The sequence below is a fragment of the Ictidomys tridecemlineatus genome, chromosome 7 (assembly GCF_052094955.1).
Source record: "Ictidomys tridecemlineatus isolate mIctTri1 chromosome 7, mIctTri1.hap1, whole genome shotgun sequence".
In the NCBI taxonomy this organism is placed as follows: Eukaryota; Metazoa; Chordata; class Mammalia; order Rodentia; family Sciuridae; genus Ictidomys; species Ictidomys tridecemlineatus.
This window is the reverse complement of record NC_135483.1, coordinates 178644998-178670471: the sequence shown is the minus strand read 5'-3', so window position 1 is coordinate 178670471 and position 25474 is coordinate 178644998. Positions and strand designations below refer to the sequence as shown.

Sequence of the window (25474 nt, the reverse complement as noted above, 5' to 3'; positions counted from 1 at the left end):
TCCCTTGCTCCCTCCCATCTTTTCTTCCTTCTTCCTTCCTTCCAGAAACTTCCACAGAAATAAGGCCTGTCAGGCATTTAAAAAGAGAAACCCTTGCCTTCCTTCTCTCCCTGTGTTTTCTTTCTTTCCCACCACCCTGTAATTTTTTGTAAAAAAGGGAACCATCTGGATGTGTTCCACAGAGAAGATAAGATAGGACCTTCCTGACTAAACAAAACAGCACACTGAGGGCCACCACCAGCCCAGCGCCGGGGTGTGTGAGCAGTGGGGTGGAGCCTGGGCTCCTGGGCTGCAGCCTGCTCCCCTGCCCCGATCGTGTGCACACTTGCTTATACACATACACGTGCACATTCACACCACACACCGTATGTCCACCTCATTCAGGTTTCCCAGCTGGAACTCAGAGGCACACATGGGTGTGAACCTGTGAGGGCCCAACTAAGGTACTGGCTGCCTGGAAGACCTGTGCCTGCCACGGAGGGAGAAGGGTGGGCATCATGCTGCTCCTGAGGTCAGGCCTGGAGCAGTTTGGCATGCTTTGTCAGAAGCAAAAGGGGCATTGTGTGTGTGTGTGTGTGTGTGTGTGTGTGTGTGTGTGTATGTGTGTGTGTGTGTGTGAAAGAGAGAGGTGGGGAGGGGAGAGATTGGGGTTGGGAGATCAGGAGATAGGCAAGAGCAAGGTAAAATGTGTTATGAAGTGTGTGTGAAGCCAGTAAACTCAGCATATTCATGAATGAAGCAAGAGATGCTGTAGTATAGCGGGGGGTGGGGTGGGGAGGACACACATGCATGCAAGGTTTCCATACTTAAAGTTCTAAGACTAGCACACAGTTGCTGCATGACATTGGGCAAGCGACCTCACTTCCAGCCTCAGTTTATTTGCTTATGAAATGCAGATGATGACCACTCACCTCTTGGCACTTTTGTTGAATTAAATTAGTTTGCTTGAGGTTCACACACACTAAGCAGCTAATAAAGGACTCTTGCTATTATGTAGCAGACATCCTCACTCTGCTGTTTAGAAACATTCAAAACAAGATAAAACTAATAATGACTAAAATATACCTCAGTAAAATTATTAAATTCTGGCAAAAAAAAATTACAGTTTCTTGACAAAATTCAGATCTGCCAACTTTGACCTAGAAAAAATTAGATTTGGAAGGATAATAGAGCCACAAAACAAAGTCTTCAATGACAAAGCTGTACTGTTTTGGTATAGATTAAGAACTAATCAACTAATCAAATGCAGTAGTTATTGCCTATCCTACTTATACCACGATTTAGCTCAATAAAAAGTTCCAGTATCATTAAATGAGAAATGAGAAAAAGGGAAGTAGTTTAACTGCTCTATATTAAAAAAGAATTGATTGAAAATTCAACTGACTTAAGGGAAGTATCTTAGGAAAATACATTCTCAATGAGAGTTTTTCAATGCAGCTATAATTCTGATTAAAACTTTGCAGGTGTAAATACAGAACTGAAATGTCCTGGGAGTCCAAATGGTAAAATCAGTTTGTTCAGTACTGGGTAATGATGACGATGATAATGGTGATGACTATAATGAAAAATGCTTTGGTAAAAGAAGGGTGGGGTGTGGGTGGAGACAGATGTTGGGTTGTTCTGGTAAGAAAGGAGAATGTTTACATACACAGTCCTTCTGTCTTCTTATTCTTGGGGATTTACACAGTCATTCCTCTCTGGAGCTCAGGGATGAGTACAGGAAAATGGCTGGCAATAACACTCAGGCCTTGATTCCTTTCAAATGGCCAGGACCTCTCAGGACAGCCTCCAACCAAACTGCTTAGTTTTCTCACATCCCTGTGATAAATCCAGGCTGAGAAGTGGAGGGTCAAATGAGGACAGGTTCTAAACTCTTTGCCATACAACCTGTGTGAATGTGTGTCAGTATGACTGAGGCCAAGAGAGGCCTGCCCCACTCAGACCTCTACTTTCTTGGCGAGACTTGTAGCAGCTCCTAAGCAACCCAGGTTGGTGCTTTTATTACATATCTTCTACCTTCTCTCTTTATTCCCTGTCTTCTATTATTATTATTATTTGTGGTTGTAGAAGAACACAATACCTTTATTTTATTTGTTTATCTATATATGGTGATGAGGATCAAACCCAGTGCCTCACATGTGCTAGGCAAGCACTCCATCACTGAGCCACAACCACAGCCCTCTTCTCTATTCTTTTTGCCTCTGGTATTTTAATCTGAGAATTAGAGTCAATACAGGAAAGATGATGTTCCTGGAAAACAGGGATAGGGCTTTATTCCAAAAGACAGAGATAGAATAGGTGATGGAGGAAATTGTCACATAACTGATTGTAGAGGGCACCAGGCCATGTACCACAACCACAAACACATTCAGAAAGACGGAGTGTATAACCTTGAATTCATACCCATATATGTCCTTTCTTGTCCATGTGCTTACCAGTCTCACCAATATAGAAACTCATCACCATGTGTTCTGAGCATCTTTAGATATTAGTAATGCTGCTTTGCCATGGCTTAGACAGACTTCTGCCCTCCTGCAGCTTATAATCTAACATTTCTCCATTCCTCCAACAAGCATTTGTTGGTTGGCACTTTTTAAAAAAATGGAACAGGTAGCCTCATGAGATAGTAAGCACCCCATCACTGAGAGGCTAGTAGAAGATTAAGGATGGCACACATGAGCTGCTTCCATGGTGAATTGAATGACTTCTAAAGAGTCAACAAATGTTTTCTACACTGTCCTGAATTCTAAGAAAGACTTCACTGATGGGAATTTACAGAGTGAAAACAAAGAAGGAATAGAAACAAAAATCATATGATATTGTCCTTACATCATACCTATCTCAATAATAGTACCCATTCTTTATTTAATAAGGATATAGAGATAATTAAGAGAAGGGAGGAGACAACCAAACTTAAGAGAAAAATTTCCCCCTACTTCCCTGCAAAGTTGTGTTGAGAGAAGCCATCATATCCTCCCTCATTCATTACAGCTTCTCTTTCTTTCACTGAGGGATCTAGGTATCATTTATACAAGTGTGAAACCTTGTATTCCTAATCTTTAACTCTTTAAAGATACAATTCAGGCCAAGAAAACTCATATGGAGCCATGATAGAGACCAGAAAGCTGATTTATATTTACAGTGAGAGATGCGCCTTTTCAATATTAGAGTGCTATGTGCCCATGTCAAGGGAGTGCAGTCTAGGATCTCATATAACTGAGAAGTCAAATAAAAGATAAGAAGCTTGCCTAGTGACCTGGGGCATGAGGAAGTGAATAAGATGCTTTATAAACGTGACTTGGAGTTAGCAATAGAAAGCTACTTTTTCCACTCTAGGGAGCAATTCTTTCCAGTGCTTTGAGTACTCCCCTGGCAGTGTGCCTCTCTCTGACATGCTGCAGATACACAGTCACAAACTGCTCTCCAGCTTCCCTGTTTTAGGGTTCTGGGATGGACACCAGTGATTGATGTGGCCATTTCCAGGTGACCTCTTGAGCTTCCCATCGAGTGTGCTCACTTTAATTACAAAGAACTCCTGCTTCTAGACCTTTGGCCTATTTCACCTTAAAGCACTTCCTGGAATCTGGTGTTAGGCGGTTTCTCATCTATGGAGACTTTGAATAATTTGTAGAATCTTTAAGAGTCAGAAACTGCCAGATGCTAGTGGATTTGATTAATCCAATGCTCCCTTTTAACGAATGAATAAACAGTAACCCCAGAAACAGAAATTGACTTGCTCTAATTGCATGTGGAGGGACCAAAACTGAGAGCCAGGCATCCACCCACGCTGCTCTCAGAGCTGCTTCTTCATCCCTAAACCTTCAGGAATGCACACACTTTGGGCATCCCTACTCTCTGGGCTCCACTCCCAGTCAAGTGCCCCAGCCATGCTTCATTCCAGTACCTTGGACAGTGGAGAAAACACTGGCTCTTCCTCCCTATATTCCCCTACCTAACCTATTAGAGAACCAAGAAATGTGAGAAAAATCATTTGTTGGAGGGGTGAGATGATTTATGCAGCCAATTACTTCTTTAAATAGCTGTCCTGCTCATTTCCCAAGTACTGATGATCCAGTTGGGAGATTAGACACAGGAACCTGGGAACCCAAGTATGATCCAAGGATCCAGTTTGCAGGGGAAAGGGTTGTTTCCAGTAGTGGAGTCCTGTTCTCTCTTCTAAGGGAATAACCAAAGCTGTCTTCCTTGAGTTCATTGGGTTCAGGACTTCCATCTGATTTTTTCAGGGGAAAAAGTTCTCCCCATTTCAGAGGAGATGCTATGCATTGAGAACTTTTTCTAGTCTGGCTATTCTATTTTAATTCCATTGTTCTGAGCTTAAACCAGAAAGATGTCTTATTCCTCATGAGCTATTAATAGGGAGGGGGACATTGAGAGGGAAAATAGAATTGAGTTGTACTTTTTTGTTGTCATTACAAATTAAAAGCTTGTTAGATTGTCATTATATCTTTATAAATTATAAAATGCCATTCTTCTAGTCTCCTTTAATACATTGCTCCCCTTCCTAGCTGAATTTGTGATGAACTTTCAATAAAAATTTGATAATAAATACCTAGAAGCACAGTAAAAATAAAACTGTTGTTATAAATTATGGTCTATTGCCAATTGTTTTAAAGTATTAATGAAATAGAGTTTCCTTGAAAATTCTTGAATTTGTATCAAAACTTCATCTCACAGAATAATTTTCTGAAGGTATTGACTTTGCCTGTGTATTTTTAGTTGTTCTGCTTTGCATTTGTTACTAGGTTTCCCACGCCACCAGGTCCATAGAGCATGGGTCAGTCAACGATTAGTTCTACCCTAGAAGCAATTGTGAAAACACATTTATTGAGTCTCTGCCCTACTTTAAGCTCTGTACACATCATTCTTTCCAACACTCCTATTAAATAAGTATTACTATTGCCCTCATTTTATTGATGAGGAAACTAAGGCACAAAGACATTAAATAACCTAAAAGTCTCCAAAACCACATGCATTATTGTACATTGATGGGAATAAACACACATTGTCTTAATTTTCACAGTCACACCTCTGGCCAGGAATTGCCACGGCAGAATGAACGCTCATATTATTATGAGAATATGTTTCCCCTAAACGTTATCACATTAATTTATTTGAGTGAAAAAAGTATTGACATCACTGAGAAACAACCACACAGGGATGCCGTGCCATTGCACAGACAAATGGACACACCCAAGCAGACAAATTACACCACAATGCATGTATGCACCAGGAGATTAAGCTTGTATTTGGAAAGCTCTCTGAAGCAGAAGACTGGTTCTACGTGTGACAGTAACTATGTAGTGCTCCTCTCATGGAAGCCAGTGGAAACACAGAGATGAGGAGGTCTACAGGCTGGGTTCTCCTGTGCTGAGCACCCCAACTGTGCTGTGTGAGAGGTCCTTCACCCTGGCTGCAGTCCATCCCTGGAACTGGAACTGTGCTGTTGCATCCAGAATGGCCTCTAAATGTGGCAGGTCCTTGCTGCCATGGCCTCCATAGGGCCTTTCCCTTGGAGCTTCTCTCACCTGCTTTGTTTAGGGGAGGGCTGGGTGTGGGAGGACCAATCCTTCTCTGTGCCTCCTGCCATGATGCTTTCACAGCCAATTACAATTCTATTCCATTCCCAGCAAGGGAGCTGGCAGCTTTGGGTCTCCCCAGCAGGACTGGCTGGCTGCAATTAATGTCTCTTCTAGAGCCTGATTAGCTAAGGAGAGGCCAGAATACTTATTCTACCCCAAAAATCATTTAAATTAGGGAATGGGGGTTTCCCCTCCTGTTGCTTCTATTCAGATTCATCAGGTAATTCAAACATGTTAACTCTTTGTATTTCACTCTTTATTTTTTAAATATTGAGTAGATACTATTTATTTATTTATTTTTAGTTATACGTGGCAGCAGAATGTATTTTAGCAGGATATACATACATAAAGTATAACTTATTCTATTGAGGTTTCCACTCTTGTGGTCATATAAGATATGGAGTTACCCTGGTCATATATATAAATATAAGACTAGGAAAGTTATGTCCAATTAATTTTTGTGTCTTTCCCATTCCCCTCCCCATCCCTTCCCTTCAGATTTCTATTATTCCCCTCCCCAATCTCTCTTGTTTGGGGTTAACATCCACAAATCAGAGAGAACATTTACTCTTGGTAGTGGAGCTAAATCAGAGAGCCAAGAGATCATATCTCAACTGGACAGACAGAGGAATAAAGGGAAGGGAGACTCCTTTATTCTCCAAATTCTAGATCCCTGGCATGAACTGAGGGCCACCTTTATTAGGCACAGTCTAAGAGCTGGGGATTCAATAGAATCCACAGACATGATGTTTAGTGTTATGTTGGAGCTTTATGTAGAAGAAATACAGGGGAATGACTCATTCAAGAAAACAGAGATGGTTCAAATGAAGAAAAAGGAGGAAAAAAGGAAATTAATAAAAATGGAATGTTTATTTTGTGGCAGACATTTTATGTCTATTATAGCAAGGAGTTTCTACAAAAAAAAAACTGCGTACTTTTATAAATGATGGAAGTAAAGCTCAAGTTAAAGGATTTGACTAAGGTTATACAGTGAATGTGGTAGGTTGATTGTACTAGTGGCCCTAGATCTTTAGGTCTTGGGTTGCCACTTCCTTTTGGTGATACTCACCCTGACTCTGGATGGGCCATGTGACCTGCTTTGGCCAATAAGATCTTGAAAAACTTGATGCAGACACGGGCTTGACTTGCCTGCCCTCTCTTGCTGGTGGAAACTCTTCTGCCATACAAACAAGCTATTCAGTTCTATTGGATGATAATGACATGTGTGCAGCAGAGCTGGGTCATCCTGTCCTAGAGCTGCCAGCCTCTAGTTGATTCAGATACCTGAGCCAGTCCAGCCATGATCAACCAAACTATATCAGCAGAACCACTCAGCTACTTGTAGACAAGTGAAAAATAATAAGTAGTTGTTATTTTTAAACCAGTAATTTTGGGGAATATTTGCAGGAGCATAATTAATAGCTGGAGTTAAATGAATCAGCTGGCAAATGGCAGAGCCAGAAGTTGTCTATCTCAAAGTTAAACATTGTCCACTCACATGAAAAGACAGAAAAAGACTGAAATTGCAGCAGAGAAAATGCAGGTTATATTAAGATACATTTTTTTAAAGTCATTTTTTAATCTTTCATTTTCTTTATTGATGAATTATAATTATATATATAGAGGGATTCACTGTGCTATATTTGTTCATGTATGTTACACGATTCTATGAATCTCATTCCTTTTTTTCCCCTCCCTTCTTCCTTTCCTGATCTGCTTATTCTACTCTATTGATCTCCCTTCTGTTATTACTATTGTTATTTTAACTAATGAATTATAATTTTATATATATACATATATAAAATTCACTGTGGTATATTCATTAATGGACATAGAATAATTTAGTAGATTTCATCCCGCAGCATTTCCTAATGCCCTCCCCTTTTCCCTCCTGACCGACCTGCTTCCTTTACTCTATTGGTCTCTTTTCTATTTTCATAAGATTCCTCCCTTTTAAAATTCATATTCTCTCTCTCTCTCTCTCTCTCTCTCTCTCTCTCTCTCTCTCTCCCACTTGTGAGAGAAAACATTTGACCTTTGATTTTCTAAATCTGGCTCATTTCACTTAGCATGATGCTCTCCAATTCCATCCATTGACCAGCAAATGTTATAATTTCATTCTTCTTTATGACTGAATAAACCTGCACTATGTATAATATCACATTTTCTTTATTCATTCATCTGTTGATGGACATCTAGGATGGCTTCATAATTAGGCTACTGTGTGAGACAAATGTGATGACTACTACACTACAGAAACTGACATAACTTGGCTATTGTGAATTGTGTGGCTATAAACATTGGTGGGCAAGTATCACTGTAGTATGCTGATTTTAGTACTTTCGGATAAATACCAAGAAGTGAGATAGCTGGGTCATATGTGGTTCCATTTTTAATCTTTTGAGGAATTTCCATTGCTTCCCAAGGTGATTGTACTAATTTGTAGTCCCCAACAACATGAAAGTGTGCTTTTTTTTTTATATCTTTGCCAGCAAATTATGGTTATTTGTATTTTTGACATTCTAACTGGAATGAGATGAAATCTCAGAGTAGTAGTAGTTTTTCCATTTTTTTTTTGTTTTTTTTTTTGTGGTGCTAGATATTGAACCCATGGCCTTGTGCATGTGAAGCAGGCACTCTACCAACTGAGCTATACCCCCAGACCTCAGTGTAGTTTTGATTTGAAGTTTCTTGATTGCTAAGGGTGTGAACTTTTAGATATTTGCTAGTCATTTGTATTTCTTCTTTTGAGAAATGTCTGTTAGATAATTTGTCCATTTGATTGGGCTATTTGTTCTCATTGTGTGTGTTAAATTCTTTGAGTTCTTGTATATTCAGGATATTAATCCTCTGTTAGAGGAGCAGCTGGCAGAGATCCACCCTCCCCTGGCTGTAGGCTTTCTTTTCACACTCTTAAATATTTTCTTTGCAGTGTAGAAGCTTTTTAATTTGATACCACCCTACTTATTGATTCTTGGTTATATTTCATGAGTTTTAGGAGTAGATTAAGATACATTTTTAACCACAATGTCTTCCAGTCACACAAAGGTCTTTCTGGGGGAGTGTGAAGTTCCCATATCTGGGTATCTTAAAGGACAGTGGTAGGCAATTATTTGATTGAAAGTTCTTAAAAGTGGACCCTTTATTCCAGGGGGCTTAGCCCCATAGTTTGCCATCTCAAAATCTGAGCTATGATGAGGCTCCTGACAGTAAGACTTCAAATCATCCCTATCATTTATTAGTTCCTTGGAGTAGGAAAATCACCCAGGCGAAGCCTGTGCTGGCTCCACAGCTAAGCGCTTCTTGGTTCATGGCTGAGGCCTCCCTGAGGTCTGCTTCAGCTGTACTGCTGTTCATTCTCAACCTACCCCCAATCCTGCTCCTTTCCTACAGTGCAGAGCAAAGTAGAAAGGCACAGATTGTCCCTATGTTCTAAGCCTTCTTTCTCAGGGTCACAGCTCTGGTACCATTGACAGTTGTCCATGAGAATGTGGAGGAAGAACAAGGCCTTGAGTGTGAAGCAGTAACAGCAAACGGTAGCCTACTCTGCTGATGTGGATGGGAATTGTTGTCGTCCTTCTGAAGGCCAACTTATTTATCAACAACCTTAACAATATCCATGACCTTTGAATCCAGGACTGCCTTCAAAGGACATTTATGATCCATGAAAGTATGGTGAAAATTTTTTCATAACATAGTGTGGATGGAAAACTACAATTTAAAGATACATGTTTATCATTATGTACATTATGTTCCTGATTGGGAGGGTTATATATGATTGAGAGGGATCTATAGTCATGAGAAAAAAAATAATTTATTTATTATCAATTTCTACATACTTTTAAGACATACCCATGCTCACTATCTGACCATGTGCATCCTTGGCTGCTTTAGACATAGGAGGAAAACTTAGCTTAAAAACCTAAAAGACTGGTAAAGATCTGGGGAAAAAAAAAGTGGCCGAAATGATCAATGACATGAGAATAGGATCTAAAAATAGGACTTTTCAGTGTGGATGGATGATGGCTAAAGGGAAACGAATAAGGGTTTAAACAATCATGACATCTAAGAAAAAGAGGAACATGGACTTGGGTCACTAAATCCCAGAAAATATTTGCAAATAGCAAATCCCAACTGCTTGCTTAACTACCTGGTCATCTGACAAAGAATAAAAGCAAATAAAAGGAGGTAATGTACTATACATTATCCCCTAATTAAGTGAGATGTAGACTGAAAACCATAGCCAAAGCTGAGCATCTGCTGGGACTGAGAATGTGTATCCTCACATATGAAAGGCTCTTGGGCTGGGACCATCTTGAGTTCTTAACGCCAGGACTGAGTATCAGCGCCACCAAATCTACTGAATGGCTCCTGAAAAGGGGCCATAGGCTGTGACTTCAGTCCTCGGAGAGAAATAGTGCTGGTCTGTAAATATCCCCTCATCCCTGAATCCAGAGGCTATGACTGTTCTATGAGCTGTGACCCTGTCCCACACTGGTTTTCACCCATGATCTGAAAGGGAAAACTGGGAGACTCTGGTGAACAAAGGGGACCTTTGGGTTCCTTCCATCTATCCCAGTTGGAAACAGTCAGTCTGACCAGAAGCTAGGGGATAGGAAGGAGGACCTTTCAGACCTTCAAACTCAGCCCCTCCCAGCTCCAGAAGCAAGGAAGATAGAATTTTTTTGAACAAGAAAATAAAATTGCCAAGATGACAGAAGCCACAGCCACTTGGAGCAGCTTAGAAGCTTGGAGCCAACAGACTGGGGTCTATTCACACACTAGAGTCACTCAAATTCTACTTAGCATGCTTTTTCCTGACAGGGAGCTGGAGCATTTCAGGAATAGTATGCTTCCTTAAGAGGTGTGAAAAAAAAAAAAAAAACTGGGCCAGGTTTGCAGCAGACTCTGGCATGGTATCTCCTGCCCACAGTGACCTGGGACTCACTCTTTGGAGCTTCGTACCTGGAGGAGGTTTAGGTCTGAATCTTTTCCTATTTCATTGTTGTCCCACTGCACCACCCTAGGAAAGGCTAGTACTGTCTTTGGCCTTTAGGTTTTTCAGTCAAGATTAAGTATAACAATAATGAGGCCAATATAAAAAAGAAAGGAAAATTCAATATAGGGGAAGCGTTAGAAAACAATGTCCAGGTTTTACTGCAATTTCTTTAAAAAGCAAGCAGAGGAAGCCTGGGACCGGGGCACACACCTGTAATCCCAGTAACTCAGGAGGCTGGGGCAGGAGGATCAGAAGTTCAAGGCCAGCCTCAGCCATTTCACAAGGCTCTAAGCAACTTAATAAGGCCTTGTCTCAGGATAAAAAATTAAAAGGGCTGAGGTAGCTCAGTGGTAAAATGCCCCTAGGTTCAATCCCAGGTACAAAATTTTTAAAAAAGGAAGAAAGGGAGAAGGAAGGGAGGGAGAGGTGGAGGGAGGAAAGGGAAAGGAAGAGAAGATAAAAGAAAAAGAAAAAAACATAAGCAGAGGAAACTATAGGGCAAAAATATTTTCCTTCTCTCCTGCTTCCCTCTCACTGCTAAACTTATGCAGATCATGGTAGCTTCCTGGCCTGCTCTCACTTCCCCTCCCATTCTGTAGGCATCACAAAGACCTCAATTCTCACTTGGCTCCATGAACACTTCAGGTCACAACTCTACCTGCAAGGGGGAGAGGGAGAGAAGAATGATGGCTCTCCTGTTCTTCCCTGTCCCCTGAGGTAGAAACACAGGCATGTGAGAAAGAGGCTCAGGGAGGGGCAAGTCCTAAGGAAGACTTGGGGCAAGTAAGTGAATGAAGAGCTCAGGTACCTGTTTTTTTCTTGCCCCTCCTGAAATGCCAGGGCAGGTAGTGGCACCTGCAGACTCCTTTCCCTGCAGTCATTACCTATTTACATCATCCAGCTCCCAGGCAACTGACAACACACAGGCTTCAGACTTGTGACCTTTATTTATAAGGCAGTTAAGTGAGGTGCTTGGTAAGGCAACAGACTGCCGAGTCCCCGCAATCTACAAGGTAAGCAGCAATCCTGCCTTGCTCCTTAGGGTGTGAAGAGATTCCATTAAGTAGGTGAGCACATGAGGACCAGCCAGTAACAATGCTACAGTGAGCACTGTCTGGGTGCTAGACAGGGATCTGAGCACCTTCCATTAGGCACTACCCCATTTATCCTCTTGAGAACCTGAGAAGGCAGCAAGTATCTTTGGAGCCACTTTAACCTGAGAAAACTTGCCTGAGGTCATACACATAATAAATGGCAGAGTGAGCATTCAGTCCACAGTCCCCACTAACCATGCTGGACTGCCTCATACAATTCAGGTGGAATGCGTGGCCTGCAGCATGTATTTCAAGGCATGAGCTAGCAAGAGAGACAGCCGAAATAGATGAAGTGCTACTAAAACAATATAGTTGCAGGAGACAGGACGGGAGGCTCAGAGAGGGCAAAGTGCCCAAAGTTCCCCAGCAAGCTAATTGGAGAACCAGGATTCGAACCCAGCAGTCAAAGCCTGTAGACAGGGCTTGGCACACAGTGGGTACTCAATAAATTTTAGCTATTGGCACTTATTTTTATCTTTGTATATATAAAAGTCTTAAAGTGATATATGAGACAGAAGGTTTGCTGAAGAATATCTGGTCCAGCACTTCACAAAATGAGTCTTAGCCAAACTTGCTTCCAGAGACGAAGAGCAGGTCTTTATGGAATCAATCTCTGGAGTGAAGTTGGCACGGGGATTCTTAACAAGGCTCCCAAATGATTTTTATGCATGCTAAACTCCGAGAACCAGTGAATCAAGGCTTAGATGGCTTAAATCCACAGTCACCAGCCAGAGGGTGGCAGAGCTGGGATTGGCACCCAGGAAATATCTTGTTTTTTCTTCTTTGTAAAAGTCAGCCATCCATAGAGGTAGGTCTAAGTGCCTCGAGCAGTGATCTGGACCATTGTGAAGTGTAACACATCATCTCAGCTTCTGTGTACCTGCCACATCTGCCATGTCCCTGAGTGATATATTAATTATGGTGAATAAATTAAATTTTGAACAATTTCATCACAATCTCTTCAAAGAACAGCATGACAGTTTTGCACAACTAAACTAAGGCTGGGCATCCGTCTGCCTGTGTGTAGGGTAGACCTACTGAGGGGGCGATTGAGTATTCACCCCTAACTTGCCACATGACTGTGTCCTGCCTTGGCCTGATTTCTAAGACAGAAAGAGAACACGGTGACCTGGCATCCCTGAAATTTCAGTCCAGTGGCCTGGAACCTTGGAAACAGGCCCAGCCTACTGTATGCAAATAGCCCAGTTCTGGCCACTCAAGGTTTATCTAAATTATATTTTTTGGTTGAGCCAGGCAGAATGCTGAGGGAAGACCAACCTTTAATTTTAGCTCTTTGGAGATGACAAAGATGGTAATGATGAGTTATACAGAAAGAAAACTGATAGTACATTGCATTTTTAAGTGGTTAAAAATACAGATATGATTATGAATATACACATTAAATATGACCTTCTTTCTTCCCGCCAGCCCTCATATAATATGCTTTGTTTACTATGCAGATCATGTTTGACTTCATAGAATTGGATGTTATTTAAATTCAATTATTGTGAGGTTAAGTTCTTCTCTCAGTATCAGTTGAGTAAATTTAGAGGCAGTTACAGGGAATAGGTACATTTGTCTTATACCAGTTGAATTACAGGGAGAGAAGCACCATAGGAATAAAATAATTACCCTGAAAATGAAAATCCCCATTTGGAGGGGTGGTTTGGGTCTGTTTGTTTTCTTTGACTCATTTTTTATTCCTTTTTTTTTTGAGATGATGAGTAGATAAGCTGATTATATTTCCACAAAGATGGAGGGATATTATGTGTGCGTGTGTGTGTGTGTGTGTGTGTGTGTATGTATGTGTGTGCGAGCGCACACACTTGTTTGTGAAAGTAAGCTGCTGGTATGAGACTAGAACTAGAAATAATTATGTGGTTAATTGGATTCAGTTTAGATAACTACAGCTCATTAAGGCCTTAAATCTTTTTTGGTCTTCTTAGTAATAGAGTACTTTCTTTTTTAAATCAAATTATCTCTCAACAATTTCTTACTTCCTTCTGCCAGCATTGAGACACTGATAATCCCTTGAAGCCAAAATTTGTCCTTGGCACCATTGAGAGAGGAAGCAAGAAGACCAGGTATGGCCTGGCTGGGAAGGAAGTGTGAATGCCAAGGATGGGTGATGGTAAAAGACTGGCTGGAAAGGACTCCTGCAAGAGAACAGAGAGCTGCCCAAACGCTATTTGACAAATATGCACAGAATTCAGATTGGCTTGTCTGTGAGCAATAATGGATCTCTGGTCATTTGGGATCTTTGGAGGTCATCTTGCCAGTCAGCCTGCCTGTACCAGATAAGGGGGAAATTCTCATATCATCCTGTAGAAAAGTAGAAATCACAACACTCCCCCCACCCCCAATCTCTCCTTCACAATCTTTGCTGAGAAGAAGTTCTCCATGATAGGTCATTTTTTTTTTTTAATCCTGATACCAGGATACACTAATTCCACAACACTCCCGACCCCAGGCCTGGAGAATAAAGAAATCATTGCCTGCTGTCCTAAGGCAGAAGGCAATAGAATCTTCTAGTGTTTCCTAGCTTCTTCCTTCTATTCACCAACCCCACTTGAGTTTCTCCTTTGTCTCTTCCCTCCCCAAACCTTTATCAATCCAGATCACAGCTACACAAATAATTGATCAATGTGATGGATGCATTTGGTTGTGCCCATAAAATTGGAAGAGTCTGTTTTTGAGAAGCCTTACTGTTAGCTGGTCTCTTAAATACGGGGAGTCCAAGAAGTGATAGAACCATTATCAACTACCTATCATTGTAGACTACCTAGGATGGACATTGGAAATTTCCTACCTTCTTTGAAATCCTTTTTTTTTTTCTTTTCCTTAATTCCAACGAACTTTTTCTACTCCTATGCCTATTCCTCCCCACCCCAATACACACAGGTTCCAGCTCTACCCTATAGGGAAGTTCTGATTTCAAAGCTTTTGATCCTGTGGGCCTTCATAGTAGAACATCTACTAAACAAGTGAGTCTTTCCTTGGTTATATAGATTCCATCTCAGAGCAATCTTTGCTTACAAAAATCTCTGTTTATTAACTTTATCTTAAATGTCTTAATAACTTTGTCCTTCTGAGAGTGGGACCATGAAGGAGTGAAGAGAAAGGAAAACCCCATCCTGTCCTTCTCTGCACACAGACATCAATTAATGGCCAATGAGCACTGCCTAGAAATAGAATCAGAGAGGGGGAATGAAGGAAAGAACAATTGGGTTTCTAAAAGGGGAAATAGCAAGACCATCTCTTGTATCAGAATAGGGAAAGTAAGGATCTGATGGACAGGCTGCTATGGATGGGACAAGAGACAAAAGGCATGTGACACCATCATGGGCAGAGATGATTTGGGTAAATCAGAGGCAGCCTGGTGAAACCGAACTGGTTTGGGAGCCCTACTCTTTCATTTGTTTGAACAAGGAACAACCTCACCATGTGGGTATCTTTCTCTGTAATGGGGACAATTGTTGTTAGTCTTGTGGGTTTATTGAGGTAGAAGGTGGTATAAAACCTATGGAAGTGTTCTGTAGATCTGTGAAATGTTCTTAGCATTAGGATTATTACTAGCCAGAGGGTGTTACAGAAAGAAGGAAGAAAGAAAGAAAAGTGATCAACATTGAAAGGAGGTGAGAAGGTAGGCTTAGAAGAGGGAGATCTGTCAAGCCCTATTGAACCCCTTAGATATCAGCCAGTATTTCCTGGGCACTTACTGTGTACCAGGCATGGATCTAATTATAGTCTCTTACTACCCTCTTCTCTTGGTTTCACAGATGAGTCATTTTATTTTAATGAAACCTTCTCTACACTCTCCCAGATAACTATTTTCTATCAACCTCAGGCCTCCAATATCTCTTCCCCATCTTTGCTCTCAGCCCTGCGACTTTTCTGCATATTTTATCTAGAAAACAGAAGAAATAATAAATAAAACTTGCTGAATTCACAATTAATTCTTGGTTCTCATCCAACTTGACCCATGCACAACATTTGTAAGGCTGACGACTCCCTCTTTTCTTGAAATACTTTGCCTTCTTCCTTGGCTTTTGGAGTATCACATTCCGTTCTTATCTTGCTGACCTTCCTTTCTCTGTCTTTTCTGCTGGTTCTCCTGACCTCTGAACACTGGCATCCCACCAGGATCGGCTCCAGGACCCCTTCCTTTTTTTACCTAGACTCACAGCTTTGATTACCTCATCCAGGCTTGTGGATTTAAACACCATCTCTATGCCAGTAACTCTCAAGTTTCTATTTTGACCTCTCAGCTCCATTCCAGAAAAATATGCACTAGTGCTTATGTGACATCTCCACTTGGAGAGTGAATAGACCTTTCAAAGTTGACACTTCCAAAACTGAGCTCCCAATCTCTCCTTCAAAACCTATTCCCAATCCAGGACTATCTGGGTTGTCTTTTTTTAATATTTATTTTTTTAGTTTTTGGTGGACACAATCTCTTTATTTTTTATTTGTATGTGGTGCTGAGGATCAAACCCAGTGCCCCGTGCATGCCAGGAGAGAGCACTAACGCTTGAGCCACATCCCCAGCCCCTTCAAAACCTATTCCTCCTTCAGTTTTCTCATTTCACCAAAAGGTAACTCTCCGTCTTTCCCAATACTCAGATCAAAATTAGTATCATCTTTGACTTTTCTGCTTTGCTTACATCTACTCCATTAGCACATCTTGACATCTAATTCTTCAAAATATATTGAAACTGACCATTTTTCAGCATTTCCACTGCTACCATACTGGTCTGAAACATGACCATCACTTACCTGGATTATTGCAACAGTCTCCTGTGTTTTCCTTTATGTCTCTCCAGTCTGTTCCCAATAGAGCAGCCAATGCAATCCTGTCAAACATGGTCAGACTGTACCATTTGAAGGGGGTGAGAAGGTGGGCTTAGAGACAAGGAAATCTTCTATAAAACTCTCTGCTTTTACATTCATAATTTCTCATCTTAATAAATGCCAAGTCCTTAAGATGGTCCACAAGCTTTTTTTGATCTGTACCCACTTTTTTGATCCCTGTTATGACCGCATCCCCTATTCCCTTTCTTCTCACTCACTCTACTCTAGATACACAAGCTTCTTTGTTCCTAGAACATTCCAGGCATGATTCTGCCTCAGAGAATTTGCACGTGATATTCCCTCTGTCCAGAATTCTTGGCCTGTAGATATCTGCATGGTTTTCTCCCTTGCCTTTCTCGGGTCTTTACACAAATATCGCCTTTGGGCCAAGTCTTCCATAACATCCTGTTTAGCATTTCAATGTACCTCCTCCCTTGGGGTCCACTTTCCTTTTCTCTGTTTATTTTTCATAGCACATGACAGCATCTTGAGTACTTATGGTTTACTTGTTATATCATTTATTGTCTATTTCTTCAAGAGAATTTCATCATTCCATTTATTGCTCTGTGCCTAGCACCTAAAACAGAACCTGGAACATAGTGGGTAAATATTGAATGAATAAAGGAAGATTGAACAGGGCCCAGAGATTTAAGTTTGCCCACGTCACATAGATTGTAAAAATCCTAGGTATTCCTAAGTCTGTCCAGGAATAGAGCTAAGATCTTAAGCACCATAGTAGACTCAATAAGGGAATGTGACCCTAAGCTGCACCACAAGGCTGGTGTTTCTGTAGTCTCCTTTGTTCTGATCTCCCAGAACTGCAAACTTCAGCATGGTATGCTGTCTTTGCTCCACTAGGCTGTATTTCTTTCTTTCTGCTCAGGGGCAGGAATGTCTGGAAGGGAAAGTCTTTAATTTACCTGCCACTGCCATGGCAACTAAGTAACCTAAGGACTCCAGAAGTGAGCATTGCAGATTGAATCAGGCCAAAAAAATAACAATAAAGCAAGTCCCAAATAAACAAAGAAATCTGTGAATGGAGAAGCAAGTGGAGTCTTGTACCTGCAGCTTGCTGTGTCATTAACAGAGAAAAGAATCTATCCCATTCTCTCCTTCCTCCCACTGGATCAGGCATAGCCAAGGCAAGCAAGAGCTAGAAGATCACCTTGCCCTGACTCCTTCTTCTAGCATGACCTCAATCCAAGAGAGGTCTGCACTGTTCTGATCAGCATCCCCAAAGAAGGTCCCCAAATGCTCAGTATCCCAAGGAAACAGAAGACAGCCTTGGGCTACAAGTTAGGAGAACTCTATTCTGATCTCTCATCCTTGAAGGGCAATTCACCTAGAAAGTTCTTTAATCTTTACCATTCTCTCTTGCTAGTTTGACCCTTTTCTTAAGGCACTTTCTCTCTCCTTATGGATTTTACCTTAGAGTGATAGTAGGAAAATAAAATAGAGTTGTAGTAGAGAAAAATATAAAATTATACTCTAAATGTAAATTAGAATTGTAACATTTTTAACAAGAGGACTTACTTGTGCCAGGCTGCGTCAAGTTCTTGGCATACTTGATCTCATGTAATCCATCTTTGGAGGAGGCAAGAATTATCTGCCCCAGAAAGATAAAGAAATAGAGCTTCAGAGAGGTTAAGCAGCTTGCCTAAGTTTGCCCAGTTGATAAGTAGTAAGAAGGCATTCAAAACCAAATTATCTCTTTCCCACAACCATGCTAGCCACTCCTCACATTGTGCCCCTTAGGGGGCAGGGGACTAGGGAGGATCTCATTTTTCTTGTCTTGGTCATTCCCAGGTAATCTTCCTACCCAAAGCTCTGAGAAGTGCATTGAGGAAGTGTCTGGTGTCCTTTGCATTTAATGAACCCTCTTCAGCCTCAGAATTTGCTGAGCTTTGCAGACAAGATTATGGTAGTCCCCCCAGCCCAACAGCCAGAGCTTGGGAGCTGGACCAGACGGGCATGTCCTTTCCTAAACCCTGGTGCCTATGCAGTTAGTAAACATACCTTTCACATGCATCTCTGATGGGCCCAGTTTGATGGATTATGTAAGAGCAGCCCAAATCCCAGAGGTTTGAAAATGATAAAGTGCCAAGCTGGGTGATGATGCAGAAGGAGAGACAGGTCTGGAGTGGCAATTGTGGGAGGCTTGGCTGAGTGGCCTGATCTGGACCAGGAATTGGGTGGATCTGGAAAAGAAACACAGGGTAGAGACCCATGGCACAGGTGCAGGTGAGGCAGCAGGAACAGGGACAGAGATATGGTGAAGCTCAGATGCTGAAGTCAGAAGGGCCTGGCTGCCATTCTGTCCACACATCAGCTAGCTCTGCCACTTGACTTGAGATTTTTTTAAGCTTGGCTTTTAATGGAGTTTACTGTAGAAACATCTGCATTAAGTCTACCTTGACTCCACGGGGCTGCCAGGCATTTCCTCTTCCATTACTCTGGAAGACATACATCTGACCACCAGACCAGGCCCTTTAGAAGCCCTACGTGCTAAAAATATTATATATCCCAAATATACATAAAAAATACTAAACAAAAAGAATAACACTTGTATGAATGCCAAGGTTAAAGTACATTCTTTCCTTCACTCCCTGTATACATCCCAAATCCTGGATCACATTTTTCATTAAATCTAAACTTTTTCTAACAGTTTTGGCATTCTTGCTTTTTTAATATCTGATGAGATCAAGCATGTTTAGGGTGGTCTGGCCACAGATGCTTTTTAATATCTGTAGTGCCAGAAGCAAGTCCCCATTTTGCCTTCTGGATTTTCTAGCCCAAGGGAAAGTTGGGGGTGGGAGAATGAACAAATCACTTCAGTGGAAGCAGTGCAGCCCTGGGCTCTTGGGCCTTTAGCCAGACAGTGGGACCAGGCCAGGTCGTGCTTCCTCCTTCTTCAGGTAGGTATCTGATGTTCCTCAGCCAGAGCCAAGATGGGGAGCCCAGGTTGGGTTTTCAGTTGTGCCCAGCCAGCAGGCCTTCCTGGCTTTTCCTACTTGGGAAGCAATGAGCGTAGACTTCACTGTCGCTTGGCACCGTTGCCAGGGACCGGAAGTAATGTCTTTTACCTGATCGGCAATTTGACATGGCTGTTTAACAACCCGATTAATCAAACCCAGCTCATCCTGTTAGAATTAATGAGCCTAGGAAATGCAGCCATGAATAACGAGGGCTTTCGCCCCTCCTCCAGCACCTCCCTCACTACCTCCCTCGTATTTCATTCTCAGAGCCATAGAACAGCCACTCCATACCAAGGACTGTTAGGCCCCAGTAGGGATCAAGACTGGCCAGCTATGAGGGTATCTCCTGCCTTTCTTCCCCCAGACATTATAGTTGCCCACTGGGATCTAGAGGTCATCAGACAGATATGCATATGTTCAGCTGTCAAAGTTGTACTGAGGGTCTCACTGTACCAGGCACTGCACTAGGTACGAGGAATGCAGACATGAATAAAATATTGTCCCTGTGAGGGAGTCACAGTGTAGTGACCTAGACACAAATGAGGGAGTGCCATGACAGGGGGTATGGGAAGGGCCTAGAGCCACAGCAAAAGGGAGCCTCTCAATATTGGAGGAGCAGAGTGTGGAACTAGGGAGAGTTCCATAGAGTTGAACACCTGAACATTTCTGCCATCAAATTCATTCATTATACATGTATACAGGGAGTGTCAAGGCACTGAAAAAGGCGTAAGATGAACATGGTTCCCATTCTCACAAAGTGGGAAGTGCAGAAAACCTGAGAAGACACTGATTTATTTTTTCATTTACTCAAACCACAAAAAGCTGTGGAGGACCTTCTGGTGTAGAGCTTGGTACCAGGGGAAACAAGTACAAAGATGTACACATTACTCCTTCCTCCCTGAGTCATTTAGTGCATAGAGAGGTATATGCAGACACATATAGTTATGTGCTAAGTACTCTAACAGGGATATGCCAAAGTCACTTAAAGATATGCATATGACACTTAAAGATCAAAGTACTGGCTATGGTTGTAGCTCACTGGTAGAGCCCTTGCCTAGCATGTGTGAAGTACTGAGTTCCTTCCTCAGCACCACAAAAAAAAGATATAAAAAATACAATAGCATTTAAAAATAAAAGATCAAAGTACTAACTCAACCTTGAGAGGTCAGGAATGACTCCCCATAAGAGGTAGCATTAGAATCATCTTGATGACAGAGTAGCAGTTTGACAGGTAGACCATGTAGAAAATGACTTTTTTTTAGCTCTCATCCAGGCCAAGGATAGGGTTTTGAGTGACAGGAGTTGGAAGGGAAAGATGATTCCAGAAATTTTGGAAGGAAATGGCTGGTTCTACAGTCTGCAGCAAAGAACATGATTAAATATGCAAATGGAAATCTAAAACTTGGAGACCAGGAGATCCTGGACTTACTTGTTCATTACTGGGAACAAGATATAGTTGCATGAATGGCAAAATTTCCACATTTGAAGGGATGTGGCTCAAGTGGCCATTTCTCAAACACACCAGCTGAGGTTTAGGGATTGGTTGTACACAGCTTCTTAGAGATCCTTTGATAGGAGTGAGGCATTTATTTTAGCTGGATTTAAAGTAAATAAACTGGGGGTGGAGGCATGAAGATCAAAGGAGGAGGAGGCCATGGGCAAGGTTGGGGAGTTGGTAGCCCCAACTGCTAATGTTTCTGGGAAGGTAAATGGAGGAGCTACGAGGATGGGGATTTAGTGATCAAACATGGTGGACCCTGAGCTAGGAGGGAGAAAGAGGACAGACAAAGGAAGCCAGATCAAAAGAAGGAGGGGAGAGAAAAGGAGCATTGAGGCTCACGGAGACCCTTTAAGGTCACATCAGATGGTGTAGAGACACAGGCTTCAGTTATCTGAGATATCACAGGGAGCTCTGAAGAATGAGCCCAACTCTCCGGCCCACTCATAAGGGTTCCAAATCCGGACACCATCTAGCTTGTCTAGGTCCTTTGCGTCCCTGCATCCTGTGCCCTCCGGCTGGGCTTTTGCCATTTTTGCCAAGACTGACTGGAGTGATTCAGCCTTCAGGAAGGGCACTGGCTCAACCTCTGAGGTTCCCAGGGTTCCCAGGATGCAGGCCTATCCCATATTTTTCTTACTTGAGAGACTTCATTGAAGAACCTAGGTTTCTATGCATTGGCCTCAGGAGAATGCAAATGCTCAACACAAGACTCTATATTCAGGCAAAATGACCCTCACAACATGTTTTAAAAACCTGCATCCTTGTTAACATTAGACTATTGAGAGGTTTTGCATAAAGATTCCCTGAAGGGATGAGGGTGCAGTTCAGTGGTAGTGTTCTTCACTAGTATACATGAGGCCCTGGGTTCAATATCCTACAGACACACACACACATTTGCACACACAAGATTCCCACAAGACTGCACTTCTTCAGCTGGCTGGAGTTGATGACAGTTGTCCTTCAAACTTAGACCTGAGCCCTCCAATTCACACCAGCTGTCTTCCTTCACTTCTGTTGCCTTTCTGGCCTGGAGGGCATTTGAATCCAAGACCCTGGACTAGGCTTTGAAAGGGAAATTCAAGGAGCCTGACACCCCTTTTAGACTGCAGAGGCTTCCACAGAAACTAACCCACTCATGTTCATAGCAATCTAAGACTTGGACAGTACAAGAATTCTTACCAATTGGGGACAGGGTCTCAGAACTGGCAGTGGAGCTGACTGAAGCTGTTAGGCCTCCATGGTGGGGATGCTGGTGCTTGGGCCTCCTCTGTGGAGTCTAGTTACTCCAGGTAAAGCCTGTGGTCTGGTCGTGGTGGCCTGGTCTGACCTACCTGGGTGGCTCAAACCAGTGTTCCAGGTCCATCCACCCATCTCTCCCCCAGACTCCAGCGCAGGCCTGACCACCCTCTGCCTCTCTCCCTGCAGGGGGAGCTGTTGAGCCCGTGCCGCTGCGATGGCTCAGTCAAGTGCACGCACCAGCCGTGCCTCATCAAATGGATCAGCGAGCGGGGTTGCTGGAGTTGTGAGCTGTGCTACTACAAGTACCACGTCATTGCCATAAGCACAAAGAACCCTCTACAGGTGAGCCTGGGGCCTGGGGCGGAGTGGGGAGGGCACTGGAACCTGGAGCAGCTTGGAGCTCAGGGGAGGCCTGCCAGCAGGAGGTAATAAAAGATTCAAAAATTTTTTTCTCTTAAGCATCAGCAATAAGAGGAAAGGACGGGGCAAAAGGGAAATAGATGTAGAAGAAAAGGAGCCAGGACAATCTGATGGGAGAGAGAGAATAAGACAGACAGTGGGTGAATTGAAGAGTGAATGGTGAGCTAAATCCAGTGGTGCACACCTGTAATCCCAGCCGCTTGGGAAGCTGAGGGTGGAGGAACACGAGTTCAGAGCCAGCTCAGCAACTCAGTGAGGTCCTAAGCAACTTATCGAGATCCTGTCTCAAAATAAAACATAGAAAGGGCTGGGGATGTGGTTCAGTGTTAAGTGATCCTGGGTTCAATCCCTGGTACAAAAAAAAAAAAAAAAGTGAATAGGGAAAGAAAGGAAGAAGGAAGTCAAGAAGGAAAGAGATAGGAAGAAAGAGAGAAATAAAAAAATGGAGGGAGGGAAAACAAGGAAGGAAGTGAAGAAAGGCTAAAAGGCAGAAGAGAGCTAGACATGGGGAAAAGACAGGGTGGGAAGGGCAAGAAGGGCCGAGTTAAGTCCAGGGCTGGAAAAGAAGAAATAGCAGCAAGAAAACTCAGCAGCCCTTTTCAAACTTTAATGTAACTGGAATTTTGTCAAAATGCCAACTCAGATTCAGTAGGTCTGAGGCAGGGCCTGAGAATCTGCATTTCTTACAAGTTATTGGGTGATGCTGTCGCAGCTGGCTCAAAACACACTTCCTGTGACAAGGAACAAAGAGAAAAATGGAGAGGAGACAAGAGAGGGAGGCAGAGAAGAGAGGGGAAATAAGGAAGGAAGAAAGAGAAAGGGACAGAGTAGGAAAAGGCCACCAGGAGAGGAGAGAGTAGGCAGGGCCCGAACTGGGTCACACCTGCCAAATGGATTCCAGCAGAACTCAGGGCCCCCCTGCCCATTGCCTCCCCTCCTGCCCTGCCCTGATGCATTCATCTTCTCCTGAGGAGGTAGCAGGCCCTGCGCCACCCTTGCCAATCCCCCCAATCAAGCAACTCTCCCTGCAGGGTGCACACACACATAGAGAGCTCTTTTGCTTCTGGAAATACCTCCATATATGCAGGATCAGCCAATTAAGCTGCCACATAATCAATTAGCCAGCATGACAGTGAGGATGGGGACTTTGGTCTCCAGGCACAGATTCCTCCTCCTCCTCTCTGAGGGGGCAGAGAGCCCTGAGAGCTGGGGTTCAGCAGTGATGGGTGGGGTGGGGCCTTTGCATGAGTCATAGTTTGAACCCCTTAAATGTCCAGGGCTTTTTATTTTAAACCCTGTAGAGTTGTCCATGAGGTACTCCCAGGAATGAATGAGAAAGACACACACACAGACACACACACACACACACACACAGAAAGAGAGAGAGAGAGAGAGAGAGAGAATATCATATGTGCATGTAGCAGGGTGGGTGTCTTTCCAGCATCTCCCCACTTTCCTTCTTTCTAAGAGAACCCCACTGTGGTGGGATGTTTCTGGAAGGTGGCATTAAAAGTCTCAGGCAGCTCAGCTCTTAATGGTGAGCCACAGGGTCAGAATGAGAGGTGCCCCTCCCTGCCACTGCTCCCATCTTCAGCCATTTGCTTCAAAATCTTGAAGTGTCTTAAAATAGCAGTGTCACGAGACAGCTGATTCCACGTCCTCTGGGTGCCGGCGGAGGTCTGAGTGCATTAACCACTCCTTCCTTTGCAGCTGACTCAAGCCTCAAGAAAGGTCAGATCCCAAATTCATCAGCCCAGCACAAAGTACCCCCCTCTTGGCTCCACCCCTAGCTCATATAATGAAAAGCCATTCAGGAATAGCCTTTTCCTAAGGGTGAAAAAGAACAGCTTATTCCCATCATGTAAGTCAGATAAGCAAGTGGAAGCATTGGCAGTAATGGCCTATTAATCCATTCTCAAGTTACTACCCTGCCTTCAGTTGTGAGTTTCTGGACCCTGATGACCCCTCTGGTTCTGCTGGTTCTTAGCATTGGTGTGTGCTCAGTAAATGCTGTTTCCCTTTCGCAGAAGAAGTAGTTGGACTAGAAGTTGTGTTGTGTGGTTGTGGCCCAAACTGTCCCACTTATGTGACCTGGTCTCTCTTCTGGCCTATCCACATATGAGACCGCTGCCTCCTCAGCTTCAGTGGACAACCTCTGCACCCACAAACTGGCAGGATCATCTGTAGAACAGGATGGGGCTGGCAGCTCTGATCACAAGCAAGCAGAGCAAAGGGTCTGCTCTCTGAGGGTCATGTTCCTTCTAGGTCTCCTGGATCTCTCAGCTCCTGGTTTGTGCCACATACAAAGCTATAGGAAATAGCACCACTATTCTCCATGCAGCAGTGCCTCAGTGACTGTCTCTCTGAAAGCAATGTTTCCAGCCAGATTATCCATAGGAAAGGAGTCACAGCATACCTTGTGGGTCTCAAGTCTCCATGGCTGCTACACCTAAACTGCAATTATAGCAGACCTCCCTTCTCCATGATTTTCCTTTCTGTGGTTTCAGTTAACCATGGCCAACTGCAGTCCAAAAATTTTAAATGGAAAATTCCAGAAATAAATAATTCATAAGTTTTAAATTGCATCCCATTCTGAGTAGCATGATGAAATCTCATGCTGTCCTGCTCCATCCTGCCTGGGACATGAAGCATCCCTTTGTCCAGAGTATTTACACTGAATATGTTACCTACCTGTTAGTTACTTAGTAACTGCCTCAGTCATCAGAACAACTGTTGTGATATCACACATAGTGCTTGTATATAGAATTCAGTACCTGCTGAGGTTTCAGATATCC

The 25474-nt window shown here is 42.8% G+C and overlaps 2 protein-coding genes across 6 annotated transcripts in view; one reads left to right on the top strand and one right to left on the bottom strand.

The window, feature by feature from the left end:
* Smarcal1 (SNF2 related chromatin remodeling annealing helicase 1) overlaps positions 1–18137 on the bottom strand; it is a 165741-nt gene extending 147604 nt beyond the window's left edge. The window contains exons 1-2 of one of the 4 annotated variants that reach the window (XM_040267766.2): positions 18078–18137; positions 16470–16546 (exon numbers count right to left, since the gene is read on the bottom strand). The gene's annotated coding sequence lies outside the window, so the exon portion shown is untranslated. The remainder of the gene's footprint in view (positions 1–16469; positions 16547–18077) is intronic. The other 3 variants (XM_040267765.2, XM_078017973.1, XM_078017971.1) reach the window with 3 other exon arrangements.
* Marchf4 (membrane associated ring-CH-type finger 4) overlaps positions 1–25474 on the top strand; it is a 102902-nt gene that overhangs the window by 53789 nt on the left and 23639 nt on the right. For both annotated transcript variants that reach the window (XM_005331836.4, XM_078017976.1), the window contains exon 3: positions 22446–22601. In XM_005331836.4, the coding sequence (XP_005331893.1) occupies positions 22446–22601 (156 nt within the window). The remainder of the gene's footprint in view (positions 1–22445; positions 22602–25474) is intronic.